General features: G+C 41.9%; 1 protein-coding gene across 1 annotated transcript in view; it reads left to right on the top strand.

Annotated features, from left to right (window-relative positions):
- The window catches only part of epas1b (endothelial PAS domain protein 1b), an 85076-nt gene that overhangs the window by 43924 nt on the left and 19610 nt on the right, over nt 1–21542 (top strand). Inside the window, exons 3-6 of the mRNA XM_031316086.1 lie at nt 7690–7856; nt 11252–11339; nt 15157–15275; nt 15834–16036. Coding sequence (XP_031171946.1) covers nt 7690–7856; nt 11252–11339; nt 15157–15275; nt 15834–16036 — 577 coding nt within the window. The remainder of the gene's footprint in view (nt 1–7689; nt 7857–11251; nt 11340–15156; nt 15276–15833; nt 16037–21542) is intronic.

The following is a 21542-nucleotide window of genomic DNA, read 5'->3' on the forward strand; positions in this document are numbered from 1 at the left end:
TTATAATTTGGGTGAACTGACCCTTTAAAGATTCAAGAGGTTTACTGTGTAGTTGATTTACCATTTCTTATCATTTGTTTGCTGCATGTAAATAAACCATCACTGTTACACTGACTTAAAGTGTCTCAACAGTTAGCTTATTGGTGATCTGGTTTTTCTTTTCTTTAGAGGTTTGGGTAATCGTTTTATGTTACTTCCTAAATTCTCCGATACCAGGGTCTTATAAGGTGCCCTGCCACACGTATTTCATTACTTTGTGGTAATGTCTGTGGAAAAAAATGCCTTGGTTACCTTGTTTCAAGCCATTCTGGCGTGCTATAGAAAGCCTGCAGGAAGACTCAGCTCGATTTGTGCCAGTTCTCATTAATATTGAACGAGCTAAGCGGCTTGACTCTGATTGGCTAACAGCTAGCCAATGAGAGCCTGACTATCAGCATCCTTTACCCAGCGCAACTGGGCGAGCTCATGAATAGTAATGAGCTCAGGCAACACCATGTCAGACTGACCAGCTTTTGTAATTGGCCTGATTTCTCCGCTTATTTCTTTTCAGTGGCTAGAGCTGACAGAGGAGGTAGCAGTTCATTTTCACATTCACCACATAACACAAACACATATGGACCTAACATATTTCAAAAAATGCTAGATAAAACGGTTTCGTGTGGCAGGACATCATTAAAGCTATAGTGCGTAGTTTCTGTTGCCCCCATGAGGAATTCTAAGTAATAACAACAACACTGCCGGCACGTCCACATGATACAAGGCTTCTGTGATTGTGCACCACCCCCCACCCCTCCACCATGCAGTTGCTAGTAGCCAAGGAGGACACACAGGATTAAAAAAACTTGATGGACTCTTCAGAAGAGGTCATTATCTTCACTCGAGTTTCTGTGTCGCCGGACGATACAATCTTCTGAACATAGTCATACTGAGAAATCCAGAGAGAGTTGTGTGGAGCTGATAGTCTTAATTAGCTTTGTAGCAACTCCTTTGGCAATGGCTTGAATGGAACGGACGTTCATTAATATCAAAAAGGTACGCACTAAAGCTTTAAAACGCTGGAGAATTTAGGAAGTAACCTAAAACGCTTACCCAAACCTTTAGTGAAAAGAAAAAAACAGAACACCAATAAGCCAACTGTTGAGACACTTTATGTCAGTGTGTCAGTGATGGTTTATTTACATGCAGAAAACAATTTATCAGAAATGGTAAATCAACTAAAAGTAGAAGCTGAAAAACGTCAGGGTCACCTTTTTTTTATTTTTTTATACGCTGTGCAAGGACGACATATCCGCTACATTTCAGAGAGAAATTGTACTTTTTACTCCACTATATTCATCTGACAGCTTTAGTTACTAGTTACTTTACACATTAAGATGTTTGCAACAGTATAACGGCCTGCAAGTACGACTGAGACGATTAAACACTTAGTTGATTGACAGAACAGTTGTGATTGTTTCCAGTTTTTAAAAAATAAAAAAGTTTAATACTTCAAGTACATTTTCCTGATGATACTTACATAATTTTACTTACAGAGATGGAAAGTCCATTTTATTTATTGTTTTTGGTTGTTTTATTCATTTATTGCGGCTATTTAAAATGTCTTCCAGTTCCAGTGTTAAATATTCTTTAGAAATAAAAGTTTATTGATCTTTGAAAAGGTGTACCTGCATTATTTTACCATTATCATTATATTAGATGAAAATGGTCTCAGAACGACAATATTATCGTTTATCGCAATAATTTCAGGGACAATTTATCGTCCAGCAAAATGTGTTATCGTGACAGGCCTATATGTTCATGAAGTATTAGATTTCATTCTAAATGGTATTTAAAAGGTCTTAAAAAGTATTTTCTTTACCTTGTGGAATCCTGGGGGTACCTTGTATTACAGTTTTTTTCAATTACTAAACGACAGTAGGCACAACTGGAGTAACGTGCAAAACTCTAACTCCAGTCTGCACAGCAGCAGTTCATGTGGACCAATCTCTAGCTCGTTTTTCATTGCTTGAACACAGTTTTCAAAACTCTACACACTTATCCCATCACTTTAACCACAACGTGCACAACGCTGTGGATTTACAGCACGTTATTCAAATGCTAACACTGCTGTCAAAACTTTTAACCACACATTGAAAACAGAATAGATTTAAGTCTGGTGCCTTTCAAACACTGCTGATTGCAATGGTTTCTTGTTTTAGACTTGTTAGTGCACACATACTATACAGTATGTAGGGAAGGCTCATAAAGCCTCTTTTAGAAATAAAGAAACACCAAATAAGAATGAAACGGTTATACATTGTACCATTTGAGAGAAACAGTGAACACGTAAAAGAGCAAAGATACCAATATGTCCAGGTAAGATTTCAGTCAGGACTATCTTCTTCTACTATCTTTATTGTGACTATTATTGCCACCGTTCACCACACCCCCAACTGGTGCCGTCAGACACCGCCTATCAAGAGTCTGGGTCTGTCCCAGGTTTCTTCCTAAAAGGGAGTTTTTCCTCGCCACTGTCGCAATAGCTACTGCTAATGCTTGCTCTTGAGGCAACCACTTTAATAGTTGGGGCTTTGTAAATTACAGAGTGTGGTCTAGACCTACTCTATCTGTAAAGTGTCTCGAGATAACTCTTGTTATGATTTGATACTATAAATAAAATTGAATTGAATTGAATCAGGAGAGACTTTGTTGCAGATATGCAAAGGTTTATTGTACATATGCATAATGAAATGTAAAGAGTCTTTGGAGATTAGACTCCATCGTTGTAAAATAATCTTTTAAAGGGGTAAGAAACAGGACAATTCCCCTCGATGGGGTCTAGACACTGGTGGTGGCGGCGGTGAAGACCAGACCAAAGGAGTGGACGGGAGCGGTCTGCCGGAGGAGGACTCAGGGTGCCGTGGGTGATGGTGACTGGAGGTGGAAGGGGAGGAGGAGAGGGTTACACGCTTTGCCTGAAATGACAACTGACAGCAACAGAGAGAACTGATTTAAAGCAGGGATGTAATGCTGTGATTGTTCTCGTGAATTTCATGGCCGATTTTGATTGGTTTAACAGAAAAGTGAATGCCTCTAAACAGCTGATTTGTTTTAGGAAGAGAGAGTGGTGATTGAAGTTATTTGAAGTCTTCCTGAAATAATTTACGCTGAGCTCCATGTCTGACATTACATACACAGCTATAAAAAAAATTGAAAAACACTACCTTTACTATAGTAAAACTGTGCACCTAACGTTTTTCACAAAGTAATGGAGGTGTAAGCAATGGGAACACCACAATCATTTGTATTTAGAGATGATGTAGGTTCATGGCAAGAGAAGACATCAAATTTGTTGATAAAAAAACTTGTAAAACTTGATCTACGTACCTTTTAGTTTGCAACATTTCCAGTAATTACGTAAATTACTATAGACAAAATATATATATATATATTTTTACTGTAGGTAATCAAACTGAGGATTTTCATTCATTCTTGTTTACCTCAAAACTTATAAAATGAAGGAAAGAAAATAATTTCACTCTTGTCTTATAGAAAATATTGATTAGTGTGAAGTCACTTAAATTGTTCAAACTGTAAAGATGAGAAAGTTTGTAATTTCTGTATTGGTGTTTCTGTACGCTAGTGTGTGTACTCTCAGTGTGTTCTGAGTGACAGTGTGTGTTGTCTCAGTTTTGCAGGTGATGTGAACTGGTTAGCTCAGGTGACTGTTGGTAATGCAGACTGTAGTTAGTGTTGCACATGTGGCTTCAGTTGTGACTAGTGTCGTTTAGCAATCGGAAAAAAAACCTGTAGTACTTTTGCTTAAGTAAGGGATCTGAACACTTTCTTCCACCACTGGAATGAGGATAAGCAGGAGGCAAGAAGAAATGGGGAGAGAGAGGATAGAGGCGGCGGAGGAGTAAAGGTAAAGAGGGTAGGAGAGCAGTGGGCGAGAGCGCAGGAGAGGACGGGGAGGGCAGAGCGCTGAGATGCAGCAGCAGATAGAGAGTGTTATCGGGCTGGTCTGATTGCTCCGTGATGGAAGGGAGAGATTGGAGAGGAAGCACAGAGCTCTGCCCATCGTTCTGCCGATGCTGGCATCACCCCTGCTAGCCATAACACCCGGCTGCCCTGGCGCCAAACGCGCATATATATACACACACACACACACACACACACACACACACACACACACACACACACACACACAAATACTGTATATGCACCCAACAGCACATATGCAAGCGGCTGTAGGGAACACCCTTCTTATGTAATGTAAGCTCAGTTGGGACCCATAGAACAGTGATGTACAGATTAGGAGGTACTCAAAAGCTGATTGGGCTATATTTCTCCCTGATGAGTTTGACTTAACCGTCATGTTGTCCGAGGGTCAAATTTGACCCGTTTTCAAAGTTTGTATATCAGAAATGTGGGTTTCTTTCAACCTAATTGCCCACATATATAATGGATGGTGCCATAAAAAGCTCTTTAAAAGTTAAATTAAGGATCAGTGCACCACTTTCATTGAATTTTCTGTTTTATTCCATTTCATAGCATTATTCTGACTAAACTTTGACAGTCTGTGATTATCCATCAACAAACGTTCCTCTGATTTTAACTATTAAACAAAAACACAAAAGTTAGACATCATTTTGTTGACACAGTTTTTAACCCCTCTGCTTTCTCTCGTCGTTAAAGTCGACAGTTCATCCCAAAATCAAAGATACACATTAGTCCTCCTACCTGTACTGCTATCAGTCTAGATAGTTTTGGCGTGAGCGGCCCAGTGTTGGACAAAAAATATATGAAAGAGAAAGAAAGATCAGTTCAATGTCTCTAAAAATGGAACTAGATTGATAGGCTTGTTAGCTCGAAGCGCCAAAAAAATACATTTGAAACATTTGGACTCTCTCCAGAAATCATGACTAGCATTGGGCATCGAGAACACTTTCCAACTTGGAATCGTTTCAAAAATTACAATTCCAGTGCAATCGTTGTTTTTTTTTTTTTTTATCGGAATCGTTTGGAAAATGTGGTTCCAATCATCGGTTCCAAATTTGACAGCCGCAAGTTTTGGTTTCTGTAGCAGCCACCGTACTTCCAGGCGCTTGTTGTGTTGCAGCCGTAGAGCACAGTAAGCAGCGCTCTGGTGTGGCTTATAAACCACCATTAAATCAAAATAACATTTTCCTCTTATCTGCTATAAGCATGTGACCCGTTTCAACTCCATCCCTCAAAGAATCGGAATCGAGCATCGATAAGAACCGGAATCGGAATCGGAATTTGTTAAAATCCAAACGATGCCCAACACTAATTATATCCACAGACCTGGTTGTGAGCAATTTCATGAAGGATTTATTTTCTTTATACAGTACTACACTGGCCAGCCGTACCTCCGCGCAGAAAGAAGTGTACACATGGATGAGAGGCTCGTGCTTTTTATAGTGCGAGATGAAAGCATTAATGGCGTCCTTATTGGCTGAGCTGTAGCGTTAGCTAGCTCAGGTGAGCTCGTATCGTTTAGCTATAAACTAATCTATATCCACGATTTTCCACGTCCGTGATTGCTCCGTTGCCACCGGAAATTCCGCCGTATGTCCTTATTTTCGGCTAGATGTCCATTACCTTCTGCTTTCTCTGTGTTGGCGTTTGAAACTGCCAAATTCTCTGGGCGGGCAAAGCAGAGAAAGGGGAGGTAACCTTTCCCCTTATGACGTCATAAAGGGAAGATTCCAGATCGGCCCATCTGAGCTTTCATTTTCTCAAAGGCAGAGCAGGATACCCAGGGCTCAGTTTACACCTATCACCATTTCTAGCCACTGGGGGACCATAGGCAGGCTGGGGGAACTCATATTAATGTTAAAAAACCTCATAAAGTGAATTTTTTTATGCCATGGGACCTTTTAAACGAATAGATGTCAACTATTAAATTAATCCCCAACTATTTTGATAGACGGTTTGAGTCCTTTTTTATGAGAAGAGTTCAAATTCTCTCATTCCAGCTTCTTAAGTGTAAATATTTTCTAGTTTCAAATTATGAGGACTATGGTTAACTGCTCCTCAGATCTCTGCAGGGTAAATCCAGACAGCTAGCTAGACTATCTGTCCAATCTGAGTTTTCTGTCGACTAAAACAACTTTTGAACGTACACATGTTCCACCAAAACAAGTTCCTTTTCGAGGCCATTTAGCAGCGGCACCACGGCTCTTACCGATGCCCAAGACGATTGTGATTGGTTTAAATAAATGGCAATAAACCAGAGCACGTTTTACTCCCATCCCAGAATGCTGTGTGGACTAGCCAGACCCTCCTCCACAGCGCCGTGGAGGAAGGTCTGGCAATGCGAGACTAGCTATGAACTAATCTCCACAAGCTATCAATGTCGGACCACGAGCCTCTCGTCCATGGGACTTGTCACTTGCTTCTGCGCGGTGATACGGATGGCGGGTGTAGTTTGGTGGAAAGAAAATAGTTCCCACATGAACCTATCTTAAATGAGCGTAGTGCCGATCAGACAGTAGTTGACATTAACAGGGTTTCCTCTGACTGTTTTTGTTACGAGTTATACACTTTAAAGTTTGTCTTTTTAAGGTTTTAAACTGTTAAGAGAGCAGGCATACGGAATGGCAAACGGAGAAGAAAAGGGAGGCACAGAAAAAGCATGAATCAGAGAACTAAGTCACATACTGTGAGAGTCTGATATGACCCCGCTGTCCTGTCACTTTATTCTGTCCAGAACCACAGAACAAATGTCAAAAATGGAGAGGAAGTAATTATCTGACAGCAGCTATCCCTATCAGTGACTCTCTTTTCTGCACCCTTTTATTTTGAAACGAGGGCGGTTACACAACCAAAGAACAACAGAGAGAAGAAAAGTAGAACTCAGTCCGAATGACTGGTAATCACAGCTTAAGTATGTAGGCCAAAGGTGCCGCTGGTCTTCTGACCGGGCCCTGAGAGTCTCCCTACGGGCTCCCCGAGGCCCATGAGAAAGCTTCAGGCTCCCCCCGGGGGTTAACGCGATCTGGGCTCGGCTCCAAACTCAAGCCCCAGGCCTCGCCGGGAGCCTTGAGAACTGGCCCCTCTTATCTCAGGGAAGCACACTGGAGGAATTGCAAGCACCCCCCCACCCCCATCGGCTACTGGGCTTTGTTCGGCATGAAGCCACCGTCCGTCCACACACACACACACACACACACACACACACACACACACACACACACACACACACACACACAGACAGACAGACACACACACCCTCTTGAGCTAGGGCCAGCTAGGTGCTAGCTGTTTGTTTTTATAATTAGCTCTGCAACCAGACATCGTGGACACACTGGAGTCTCTGTGTGTAAATGTTTGGATACTGCATTGTACATATTTGAGCATAATCATAAGAAGAAACGTAACGTAACTTATAAGTTACGTTCTAAAAAAAGTGGACAGCTATTATGAATGCTTGTGTGGTTTTGGGTGTAATTTGTCAGGGTCGGGGATTGGGAGGGGCCTGAGACGCAGGAAGAAGCTGCACTGGTTTATTTTGGCTCAGAGCCAAAGCTTCAAGAAGGAAAACAAGGCTGATGTGCATGTGTGTGCGCAGACACACAGACCCAGAAACGCAGACACAGAAACACATACACATTCATAACCAGCATGGAGTGAGAGAAACATTAAGTGAGTGTAACCCACCTTGTTTTCTATCTCTCCCTCCAGGCTGTTGCAGCAGCAGCAGCAGCAGCGGTGGTAGTAACAGTGCAGAGGACGCACAGATGGACAGCCAGTACCTGAAGTCCCTGGAGGGCTTCATCACCCTGGTAACGTCCGACGGCGACATGATATTCCTGTCCGAGAACATCAACAAATTCATGGGGCTCACGCAGGTACGCAAACATGAAAGAACACAAGGATTAGAACAAAAACAGACGCGCCGTGCAGACAGCCTTTATAACCCCACTCTAACAGAGTCAGTGGGATTTGTTTTCAGTTCAGCATGTAAACCCCCCCCCCCCCCTAAAAAAAACTCGGTCGTACACAGTGTCATTGAACTCAACTCAATTTCAAAGGGACTTTCTTGGCATGGGAAACAGATGTTTACAATGCCAAAGCAAGTGTGAAATAAAATCAAAAATGTACATACAATAAGTAAAAACTTTCTAGAATAAAGTGTAAACAGAGCTGTGTAACATAGCAACATTATTAATCAAATGCATAAATTGGTCAGGTTAACTAATATATATATATATATATATATATATATATATATATATATATATATATATATATACACACACACACAGATAAGTTAATAACGTAAGATAAAATGAAGTGTGGATCTTGCAGTTTAAAAATATATTTTTCGAGGTATTTCGATATAAATCTGTTGTATGTATGTATGTACAAAGATCAGCACAGTGCAAATGGTCGGTGCAGGGATACCAAGATGATTGACAGTAGGGCTGCACAATATGACTTAAAATCAAAATCACGATTAATTGCACATTTTACCTCGATAACAATAAATGAACGATAATTAAATTTTTTTGGGATTCGTTGTTTTTTTGTCGTCATAGTTCATTGGCAAGGCTTGTTCAGTAAATAGGCTCAAATATTGAAGGTGAGTACTAATTCAAAAGTGCTTGTTTTTGGGATTTTAAAAAAAATGAAAGGAAACACAAAGCGGGAACTATTATGGCAATTTATTGAACGTGTAAAAAATTTAAATGAAAGCACACATTGCTTGTAATGAAAAAAAGTCACATTTTAGTTTTATGAAAATGATGGAAATTATCGTCAAGGGAAAAATACGTCGATGACAGCTTCAGAATTTCGATGTCGATACATTTTGGATTAATCGTCCGGCCCTAATTGACAGTCTTCATGGTGGTTTTATTCCATTGGACAAAAAAAGATTGGTCAAACATTGAAAGCAGCTCTAAAAAGGTGAGCTATGACTTGTGATCTGAATGTGGGCAGGTTGGTGCACCCCCCCGGATGTGTTTGGGAGAGAAGGCTCTGTGGCCCCCAGGTCCGGCGCTCGGCCCCGAGTGGTGCAGACAGGATAATGTTGTATTATTTTAGGACTACAGTAACCCAGACAGATGGTCCGAGTCAGAGACACGGATGTAAAGTGTCGGTCAGACGAGCCTGTTGTGTTTGCGTGAAATACCTCTCATACCAGCCGTGTGTGTTCAGGCCAGACACTGAGGTTCGACTCTAAACACACTCAGCGCTTTTTTTTATTCTCTGGCAGCAGCTTCAAAAGCAAATCAGAGAAGAGCTGACATTTACCCATGGATGGATGGATGGATGGATGGATGGATAGATAGATAGATGGATAGATAGATGGATAGATGGGCTTTATTAATCCCAAATTGAGAAATTACAGCAGCAAGTTATAAATACACACATACTCTCACACACACACACACACACACACACACACACACACACACACACACACACACACACACACACAAATACAGAAAATACAAGAAATATACTAGAAATAATCAATAAGATAAAAAAGATAAAATAATCAATAAGATATCAAAATGTGGAGCTCTTTTTGTGTTTCAACAACCCACTCCCCAACAGATGTAAAACTAACTGTTCAGCGGGCTCAAAACATGTATGAAGCTGCCTTCAAGTACGGTCGGAAATGTCGAAATCAATAAACGATAATGTATCGTCTACTTGACGTTAAATTGTCTACTTGTGCTAAATTGGGGGGTTGGGAGGGGCATTATAACCGGGAGTATGTGTGGGGATTCTCCCCTGGTAAATGTTAAGCGTCAAACACTTTATTTCCTACATTCTGGTGAATTGTTCTCCATCAATTGATGGTGCAAATGTCTTTTATTTTTGTAAAGGAACATTTTTATTGTTATTTAATTATTTTCCTGTGTTGATCAAAATGTTCTGCATATTCAAAACATTACACCATTTTGGGGATGTTTTTTTTTTTTTTTTTTTTTTTTAGCAATCATGTACATCTCAACAACAAATCTGTTAGAGAATAAGACCTTGTTATAAAGCCAGACGTTTAAAATCAACATAAAAGATAACAAGATCACAAGAAATCACATCTTTATTTTTTGCAGCTCTGCTGCTCCCCAACAAACCACTGTTGCCTCACAACACCCTGAGGAAGGCTCAAGCCGATACACATCGGTGTATTTTTTATGTCTTGTCCTGTTAATTAAAGTGCTCATATTATGCTTTTTTGGCTTTTCCCCTTTCCTTTATTGTGTCATCTATCTTTTTTGTGCACGTTATAGGTTTACAAAGTGAAAAAGCCCAAAGTCCCCCCCAAAGGGACTTACCATCTCCAACAGAAAACACTGTTCACAAACTGCTCCAAACAGCTCTATTGTAGTCCAGCCTTTACTTCAGAGACAAACGTGGTCACTTTGGAACACACGTTATAATGCTCACCTAGCTGCTAACATGGCACGCCCTCATACTCTACTTCTGACTGGCTAGTAGTCCTTACCTAGCTACTGTCAGGGCACGCCTTCATACTCTGCTTCTGACTGGCTAGTAGTCCTTACCTAGGTGCTGTCAGGGCACGCCCTCATACTCTGCTTCTGACTGGCTAGTAGTCCTTACCTAAGTACTGTCAGGGCACGCCCTCATACTCTGCTTCTGACTGGCTAGTAGTCCTTACCTAGCTACTGTCAGGGCACGTCCTCATACTCTGCTTCTGACTGGCTAGTAGTCCTTACCTAGCTACTGAGCATGTGCGAGTCACATCAAAGATAGAGCAGAAGTGAGATGTCTCACTCTGTAGCTAAAACAGAGAGCTCAACACACAGGGTGAAAAGAGGAGCTGCAGCAATGTGCAGTACAACAAAAATATGGTGTTTTTTGAAAACTAAACCATGTAAACCTATTCTGATATCACCTCTAAATACAATTATGGACCTGAAATTTAGCATAATATGAGCACTTTAAAGGCCTTTTATCACTTTTTGTAACCAACCTTGAGTGCCTGGACATTTTTTTTTTAATGACTTTTTTTAGTCATAATTCTTCCTCCTTTCCGTGTACTTTATTCCCTCCCATGAGCACCGGTGGTTAAAAGGAAACCAGAAGCGCTCCTGCTCCTCTTTTTTTCTTTTACAAAACCACTGTTGCTGCAGCCATAAATGGAAAACACAGCATGTCTTTAAGCCTGATGCAGCGTTGAGACTGGGACAAGTCTGACATGTGAAAAATGTTATGATAATATGCTTGTTCATTTTTATATTTCAAGTAGTTGTTTTTGTTTTTTCAGGTGGACCTCACTGGTCAGAGCATCTTTGACTTCACCCATCCGTGCGACCACGAGGAGATCAGAGAAAACCTCAGCCTGAAGACATCTGGTCAGCACACAATCTCCTGTTATCCTCATTCCTCACGTGCCCTCCATGTTGTTTTTACCTCCATCCTAGTCTCGCATTGGCAGTTTTACCTCCAGAGCGCTGCCCAGGAAGGTCTGGCCCCTCCACAGCTGCATTCTGGGATGGGAGAAGAAAAAAAAAAACGCTCTGGGTTGTTTGTCTTTAAACCAATCACAATCGTCTTGGGCGGTGCTAAGCTCCGGACGCAGTGACGGTGGCTCTGCTAAATAATCTCGGGAAAGAACTTGTTTTGGTGGAACATTTGCAACCCGCAAAAGAAAATGCCACATACAATATTAAATGAAGTGAACTGTTGACACAATACAGTAACGTGAGCTATTTAAATTAGCTGATACATGGTTAAACGCCATCTGCTCTTACCAGTGGATCGCCATGTGAACGTCGTCCACAGCAATCCCGCCAATCAGTCCCAAAATGTCCCAGTTAGAGAGGAAATGCCCTAAACATATTCGGTAACACTTTTCTTGAAGGTATCTACATAAGAGTGACATGACACTGTCATGAACACATGAACCCTAACCCTAACCCTCACTCTAACCCTAACCCTAACTTGTCATGACAACAACCGAATGACACTTACTAAAAGAAGCGTTATGTCATAAACGTTTGACTTGTTTATAATGTTTATGACACGTTCATGACAGTGTCATGTCACTCTTATGTAGATACCTTCAAGTAAAGTGTAACCAAATATTCTTTGTACATTTTTACAATCATTCCGCGAACGAACCAAGCAGGGCTGCCTTGTTGCACGATCCAAATTTTCTTCAAAATTTGACATTTTCAGCGAGCACCTTGCTAGCTCGAAGTTTGCTGTGGCGATTATCCAGTAAATAAACGGTCGTCAATTCAGACGACCTCCATTCCAGCCGTTTTCCATAAACAAATCTCGCCGTCATTCTGAATTTCTTTGACATGTACTGTATCATTCTCACACCCTTCTTTATTCAGAAACTACTTTAAATCTTCGTTTCTTCATGTGTTTTTTGAGACCAAATGCCAGGGCAGCAAAGGCGTCAAATAAAACAATGGTTTTAAATTCACAGGAATGATGAATTTCACTTAAGGGTAACGTTAACGTTTGTTAACATTATTGTGACAAACATTAGGCCATAATATACATGAGGCGCGCAACACTTCTTAGGCCACTGTGTCAGCTAAGTCAACCTTGTAGTGATATACGAGCAAAGCATGTCAAGTTTTATTAATTAGCTAGTTTATCTAAACTTCCTTACCTCAGTTACCGTAGTTTTCCAGCGATTCAAACCGGACTCAAAATCCAACCCGCCACTGGTTATGTGCGTAGCGTTTCCGTTGATGTTCCCCAAAAATAATTTTTGTTTTTAGAGACTTGTGTCTAAAAACCGTATTGACAGTATAGAGGCAGAGGCATAAGGCCAAACTGTAATACCAGGTTTAACAATGCATAGACATAGCAAAAAGAAAATGAGAATTGAGAATAAAAATAGCAATTCAAATCTTTTCTAAATGTGTTTAACCCCCAATTTCCACCGGATGCGGAACGTCTGCGGATGTGCTCCAGAACGGCGGCGGAGTCATTAGGTTTCCATTAAAGTCAGTGTGTGGATTTCCACTGACTGCAGAACATCTGCGTCCCGACTCCGTCCCAGCTCCGGCGGTCCCAGCCCTCCGGAGCAGATACGCAGAGCTTCTATTTTTGCCGGACGCCGGAGAGCTCCGCAGCAATTCAGCACACGGCAGATAGTGAGGGACAGGAAGTCGAGCACAGAAGCAAAATTAAAAAATCCGGTTAATTTTCAAAATAAAATACACCGTGCTCACGGCGGATCATATTTCCCTGCACTACACCTTGAAAACACAGCACCGACTTGTTTCCACTCTACTCCTCTGGATGGAAACAAACTGTTGTTGGTTTTGTGGTTCTGTTCTACGTGAATTCGCAAGATCTTGTGGGTCCTCGTGACTTCAGCTGTCAGTCATGGCTGCAGTCGTTACGCAACAAATCCGGACCTGGTGGGTATTGACGGACGGCGGAGCACCGAGCCAATATGCAGCGGAGCTGGTCCACAGACGTTCTGCATTCGGTGGAAACCTCCAGTAAAGAGCAATTTACCAACCAACCGTTGAGCAAGCAGAACATGAACTTGAATATGAGAGCTAATCTCAGTTTAATCGTCAGAGTCAGCCTGTACCGGACTCTCCTGGTGATTTATTTAAATATTAATATTCATTTGAACCAGTTTTGTTAATTGGGGTTTATTTGCTCAAGCATATTATACATTATTGTTTATCAAATTGTGGGAAATAACCGGCAAATGCATATATATTTCTGTCAAATAAGGAAACACAGACTCATAGCCTTTACTGTACACGGACTGATCATGCTCTCTGCTGTGGGTAGGCCCCCCCTCCCCCCCCACCCCCAGGACAGGAGGTTCTGCTTGCAATTCTTGGAACCTCTGAAACCTTAAATATCTATAATGTCCGGCATGGGCCCCTATATCCTCATTTAAAGTTCTGTTCCCCCGCGCTTCCGTTTGTGAGACAGAAATTAATCCAAGGCAAACAATGCAAAAAAACATACCACATGGTGTGGTGTAATGTCTGTCTCAACAACAAGTGACCAACAAACACAGGAACAGAAGGTCAGAGACCATATGGACAGGAACCTAAAGAGAGATACAGTAGAGGTGTGTGTGTGTGTGTGTGTGTGTGTGTGTGTGTGTGTGTGTGTGTGTGTGTGTGAGTGAGAGAGATAAAAGCTGTGAGCGAGTTGGGACGCGGAGAGGGTCTGGGATCATCTGGGGCAGATAGGGAACATGGTATGTTGTATGTAGGGTCTGTAGCAGAAGAACGTTTGTATGAGAAAATAATGCTCTCTCTATCTCTCTCTCTTACACACACAATACTGTATATGTTGTATTTCCTTTCCCTTAGCACACTTTTACACACACTTTTACACACACACACACACACACACACACACACACGTTTTATTCAGTGAGTACTTTTTGTGTAACCACAAGAAGATAAAGGCACACTTGTGAGTGTGGAGAGTAACAAAAGACACACTTCACCACTTTGCTCTGTGGCTGCAGCTCCGAGGCCGAACTCTGACCTTGTGATGTAACAACTAGGCCCAATTTCACATGTGCGTGCGTGTGTGTGTGTGTGTGTGTGTGTGTGTGTGTGTGTGTGTGTGTGACCTCAGCAGTTTGTTACATAAGGGAAAAGACTGATAAGGGGAGGTTTGAATTAGATTTTCTTTCTGTTATTATTGATGTGTCTCGGCTTCGGTTTAGTCGTTTCATCATTTTGGATTAAACGGTTATACTGTGGGTGGAATGTCCTGTTACTTTCACACGTCAAATATTCACCCATTTTTATGCTTTGATTTAAAAATCAGACAAAAGCGTTTCACTGAAGGTTAAACATGTCTTCTAAAAGTGAAAGTTGCAAAGAAGAAGCATGAGGTTTAAAGGCTTTGAGTTTTACAATTCAGAACCTTTTTAATTTAGTCTGTATCACTTTAAAATAAGACTGGAGCGAGGTTAAGTGCAATTTCATAAATTAAAAGATTCTTTATGGCTATGTTAATGACAGAAAAATGTGAATTCACCAAAAATACAACAACATAAACTGAGTAATTCAATTACTTGTGTTCTTCCATATACGCCGTCAGATTCAGTTGATGACTTTATGGCAACATAGAGCACATTGTACCGCAGGAGTAATGTTGAACCACCCCACCCCACCCCCCCTCCCCCCTCCCCCCTTGTGGCTGTGTGTGTTGCAGGCAGTGGCTCCGCTAAAAAAGGCAAAGAGCTGAGCACTGAGCGAGATTTCTTCATGAGGATGAAATGCACGGTGACCAACAGAGGACGTACCGTCAACCTCAAGTCAGCCAGCTGGAAGGTAAGACAGAGCTGCTGCAGCTACAAGCCAGCACATCTGCAACATCTGCACAGGTTGTGTGTGTGTGTGTGTGTGCAGGGTAATACAAGAAACACACCCTAACCAATGCAGACATTACTTTAGTTGGCCGTGCAATAGATCATCAGCGTCCAACTGTTTTGGCTTGTGCCGCCTTAAAATGAAGCAGTTTGGGGGCGCCTGGGTAGCTCACCTGGTAGAGCGTGCGCCCAGATACAGAGGCTCAGTACTCGACGCAGCGGACACGGGTTTGGTTCCGACCTGCGGCCCTTTGCTGCATGTCATTCCCCCTGTCTCTCTCCCCTTTCAAGTCTAAGCTGTCCTGTCAAAAAAAGGGCTAAAATGCCACAAAACAAAAGAAAGAAAATTGAGGCAGTTTGCAGCCCCATTGTCACGCTTTGAACATGGTGTGAACAGTAGGGCTGGGGTACCGAATTCCATACTTTTTAGGCACCGACCGAATTGCCTCCTTAGTATCGCGTATCCTTCCAAACCTTCAGCTTTATTGCTAAACTGTGTAAATTCCGTTTGTCCCTCCAGGTGTTGCACTGCACCGGACACCTGAAGATGTACAACAGCTGCCCTCCCCGAGTGCTGTGTGGCTACAAAGAGCCGCCGCTCACCTGCGCTGTCCTGATGTGCGAACCCATCGCACACCCGTCCAACATCGACACGCCGCTGGACAGCAAGACCTTCCTGAGCCGACACAGCATGGACATGAAGTTCACCTACTGCGACGAGAGGTAGATGGAAAACAAACACAAACACGGGTCATGCACAGTAGGATGCACTCAGCTGGAGGTCGGCCTACGTTAGATTAAGTGAAACGGACAGATATTTATAATAGAGATGTAACAATTCCAAAATGATGGTGTACAATTAATTGTTTCAGAAAAATAATTAATTTTAAAGTGCCCATATTATGAAAAAAAACACTTTTTCTGGGATTTGGAGTGATATTTTGTGTCTCTGGTGCTTCCACACGCATACAAACTTGGAAAAAAACATCCATGCTGTTTTGAGTGAGAAACAGTTTCTGAATGTGTCCTGCCTTCAGTCTCCGGGTGAGCTGTTCAAAATCTGCACGGCTTTCTACGTCACTAGCCGAAACGAAGGGGCTAAACCATGCTAGCCGTTAGCCCCCTCGTTCTCAATGGCAAAACACTGCTACAACACACACTAGTTCACCATAATCTACAAAAGAACTACTTCCATGTCCCTGTTCTGCAGGTATTCCACGCAAAGTTGGAAGTGTGCCCTCGTTTAGAAGAAGTCTCCTGGCTAATCCTGCCTTGTACAGGCCGAAGTAGAACAGCTAGCTAGCTGACATGATCCTTACCTAGCTACTGCGCATGTGTGAATCCCAACAAAGATGTTACAGCAGTGGGAGGTCTCACTCTGTAGCTAAAACAGAGACCTGAACACAGGGTGAAAAGAGGAGCTGCAGCAATGTGCAGTACAACAAAAATATGGTGTTTTTTGAAAATTAAACCATGTAAACCTATTCTTGTACAACCTCAAAATACAATTATGAACCTGAAAATGAGCATAATATGGGCACTTTAAGATGAATGGTCCATTTGGCCAAAAAGAAGACATAGTGTTTAAAACAGTGTTTTAAATGCAAGTCAATGCATACTAAGTTAGCTATGAGGTGAAAAACAAAATTGGATGATAATCATTGTTTTATATTTATATTGTATTTTGGGCTGAGTTAAATCACGGGTCAAATTTGACCCGATAACACCAAAAAATGTGTGCAGCTTTCTAACACGTTACAAGGGTTAAAGGAAAGAAAAAAAAAACACATCTTGCTCACATTTCGGAGCCTGAAAACAGAAAATATACTTGAAAAATGACTTCACAAAGAATTAGAGTTCAATAGAACAGTATCTTCATGTGGACCGCTGCCAGTTAAAACACAGTCCTTGAAGTACAGCGCGAATTCCACTCACACACTAGACTTTCTGACTGATTGCGCTGTGTTGACAGAGTCAGTTTGACTTGGCAGGGACGTCAGTGGGAAATGTAAGCCAGAGATGAAATATTAATACTTGTAATAAGATGTCGTCACGACACCGTCAAGTGTTTCTGATCACAGAATATGTTTGATGTGATGCTTTTTTTTTTGTCAAGATTGAAAATAACATGATGTACAGTATATTATACAACTATTTATTATTTTTGGAAAATGTAATAGCCATAGGAAAAAAAATATTAGGAACCAAGCCAACTTTCCTGCACTTTATTAATGAATTTCAGCAATATAGCACCATTTTATTTCATAGTAAAAACAAAAAAGCCATTAAAGGGGCGCTATGCAGTTTTGGCCATTTCTTTGCTGTTTTCTCGCTTTTTGCTGGCGCAAGAAAACACTTGGCATCACAGAAACACTTGGCATCACAGCACACGTGGACAAACCTGCAAACACATTCCAGTGTTTATTTGTTTCCAATTAATTCTTTATTGGACAGAAGTTCATATCCAAAAGGTACAAACATATACATAGAATAGACATTACAAAACAGGAACAAAAGAAAACACAATACCAGAAATAAAATAAATACAATTAAGTTTAATAATGCAAGAGTTTGTGTCATATCATTTCATACTATAATCATTTAATAACTTAAAGGTCTTAAAGGGGAACTATGCAGTTTTTTTAGCTTAATTTACCTTAACTGAACAGCTTTGGAGTCATTGGAATGGTTATATGACTTTTTTCGAGTTGAATGGTGGTCGTATCGCTCCCCCCTAGCTCCTGTGAGCGGAAAAACCACCCTTGCAACTTTGGGCCGGCGAGCCACCGGCCTCAGCGTCAGGAAGTATCACATGATATCAGGTCTCGCCATGTAACGAATTGCTTCACGGCACTGCACACATACGCCCATTCAGGAACCGGCCAACAAGGTAGCGATGGAGTTTTTCACACTATTGTCATGGCTGAGTTGAAAAGAAGAAGCAGAAAGCTAGGAAAGCATTGTCGGAGGAACAGAGAAAGAGGAAACGGCAGACTGACCGAGCGAGGAGTCAGACACAAGTAAACATAAGAGCTGCCAAATATCTATTCCGAAGCATTAGGGGGAGCTCTATAGAGAAACCTGCCAGCAAAAAGCGAGAAAACAGCGAAGAAATGGCCAAAACTGCATAGCGCCCCTTTAATGGCTTTTTTGTTTTTACTATGAAATAAAATGGTGCTATATTGCTGAAATTCATTAATAAAGTGCAGGAAAGTTGGCTTGGTTCCTAATATTTTTTTTCCTATGGCTATTACATTTTCCAAAAATAATAAATAGTTGTATAATATACTGTACATCATGTTATTTTCAATCTTATCTTGACAAAAAAAAAAGCATCACATCAAACATATTTATTTCAACATTTATCTTAGGTTTTCCTTTTTAGAAAGTTTGTCCACGTCCATTCCAGAACATTCTTATATACAGTACGAGTGAAAAGTTTGGAAACACTTTCTCATTGGAGTGAATGGGAAAGTGTGTCCACACCTTTGACTGGTACTGTATATACAGTGGGGAAAAAAGATCGCAGAATCCCGCAGAAAGAAATACTCTCTTCTTCTAGTCCACAAAAATCACACCTTAAAATCAAATCAATATCTAGTTTGAGTCTTTGTAACACAACTTACCTGTGTAAATTCTGTGTAAAATCTTTAAAATACACTTCAGGATTCTATTTCATAGTACGCACAAAAACCGTCCGCCCGCCGAAGCGGTGTACTGCGCCAGAAATGAGCTGTTGTTATAAAAATGCAATGTGTATGAGAGTGTGCTCCTAGTGTACTTTTATCATATCATGATGACCAGATCATAAAATATATTCATAAACGCAATTTAAGTTATACTTTCTATAGATTCCAATTACAATGTACTCTCTGTTTGTCAACACACTACACACAGGCCTGAAACAAACACACACACACACACACACACACACACACACACACACACACACACACATGCTCAGGTCCTATACATGCACAAATGGAGAGATGTCAGAGTGAGGGGGCTGCGACTGCTGGACAGGCGCACCGAGCGGTTGGGTTCGGTGCCTTGCTCAAGAGCATAAACTGGCATCTCTCCAGCTACCAGTCCACGCAGTGTTTTATACTGCTTTTATTGAGTGTTTTAACTTGCTGTATTATCTGCTGGTTCGGAAATGCCACGTAGTCACAGAAAAAGACAATCAGAAAAACAGTTACAGCTGCCAGCAAGTTACTTGGGATGACACTACCGAGCATTGAACACGTTTACAAAGACAGACTGGTGAGAAAGGCCAATAACGTTGTATGTGACTACACACACCCCCTGGCATCTCATTTTAAACTACTGCCATCTAGGCGTCGTTTCAGCCCACCCCTTCTGACCAAGAACAGATGCAAATTCTCTTTTGTACCACAAGCCATAAAAGCCTTAAATCAGTCAAAATAAGCTAGATGTCTAGCTGGCTGGGTCATACCCAAGGGTGTATGGAGTATTGTAGTGTGTGATGAGGTATGTTCTTCATGTTATGTCTGTCGGAGTCTGATGTAGGGACTATTTGTTTGTATCATGTGTCTGATGTCCTGTCATGAAGTGCCTTGCGACTGTGCCGCAAACCCAACTATTGCTGTACTTTGGTCCGTAAGGGGACTTGAACCCTCCGGTTCCCAACCCAACTCCCTACGGACTGAGCTACTGCCACCCCGAAACATTTTTCCGTTTGTTCTCTCTGTCCATGTTAACACACATGATTCAAACAACATGCTAGCTCCGTCCAGCAACCAGTTTATCTACAGATGGAGTCATAGAAATGAACGTTCTGATTAATATTGGATGGGTTGTTGGTGAAATAACGTGTCATTAATGAGAAAATGAGTACTGTCAACGGAGCAGAGAGCAGAACAGAGCTGCTGTCGGCTGTTGCTCCTGTGCGCATTTACGCATTGTTGTCATTAGATGCGTTGCGTGTCTCACAGGGAAAAAAAATGTACGCACAGGGCGTACAGGATTACGCCTGCCGGCGCCACTGGATGCAGTATTTATCACAAATCCACATTCCAGTGTTTCAAAGCAGTCACTCAACGGGTCCGACATCACGTCGGTTGTGTCACCGTGGCGGCCGAGAGCTGCTCCCTGCTGTCACGTGTGTGTCGTGTGTACGTGTCGCACGCAACTCCGTTACACACACAGCGACACACATCTTTAAAACCAAAGAACCGGTTCGTCTGTGCCCAAATATTTCTTTCCCAATGGTACGAGGAGGTGATGACGAACACACACGCGCACACACAGAGATTCGAGTTACACAACAGACCTGTAATCTTATCAAGTTGCTCATGCAGGACAAAGGTTTCTTTTGGAGAAAAAGTGAGCGTGCGTGTGTGTGTGTATTGCGTGCACACGCGTGTCCGCTCTACAAACAAGGACCCATTTTCTTTCTCTCCTTATTGGTGCAATTTGATAGCTGCCCAAAATCTTCCCCTCCAATTACGCAAATGAGTTTACCGTAGGTGGAACGCCCTGCCCTCCTGGCTCAGCTGGGACTTAGACTCATTAGCGAAGGGACAGAAAGTTTCCTCAGCACATGTCTGGCAGTGCAACAGGTCGAGTAGGGGGTACAGAAAAACAAAGAAAGAGAGGGAGCAGGGAAGGAGGGAGAAACTAGTTAGCGGAGAAAGAGGGAATGGGACCAACTTCTCCGTAACATCCAGGCGAAATCCAACCTCTTCGCATCTCACGACACTTTTAAATCTTGTTAAAAAGTCCAGTTTATTCATGGTAACTATTAACGCGACTACATCGGGTTTTAGACCTAAAAATTAATTATCAACTTCTTGCAGGACAGGATGGCTGAATCCCAGGTCCTACAATTACATGCCCGGTTCCTTTACTTGCCTCCTTTCCGCGCATCGTGGCCATTCAAGTCAATGCTTCTGTGGGAGCAGACTATTCAATGCATTCTGGTAGTGTCGCGGGGACTTTCACGAAGCAGGGCTTTAAATTGCCCGCTCCTTATTTGCGTAAAGTTGAATCCAGGCAACATTATGCAAATGAGGAGCGGACAGCTCGGCTCGACGCCTCTCAAAAACTAACGGAAATCTTTTTAACTGACCGTCGTCGATCTGAAATGAAGACAGATTCAGAAACTGCATGGCCTATTTCTCACATGTAGGATGGTGTAGTTTTCTTTGCTTGTCAGTGAAGAGCAACTGATAACTGCTAGTGGCGAGCCCAGTAGGGCTGCACAATA

The sequence above is a fragment of the Sander lucioperca genome, chromosome 15 (assembly GCF_008315115.2).
Source record: "Sander lucioperca isolate FBNREF2018 chromosome 15, SLUC_FBN_1.2, whole genome shotgun sequence".
Lineage (NCBI taxonomy): Eukaryota > Metazoa > Chordata > Actinopteri > Perciformes > Percidae > Sander > Sander lucioperca.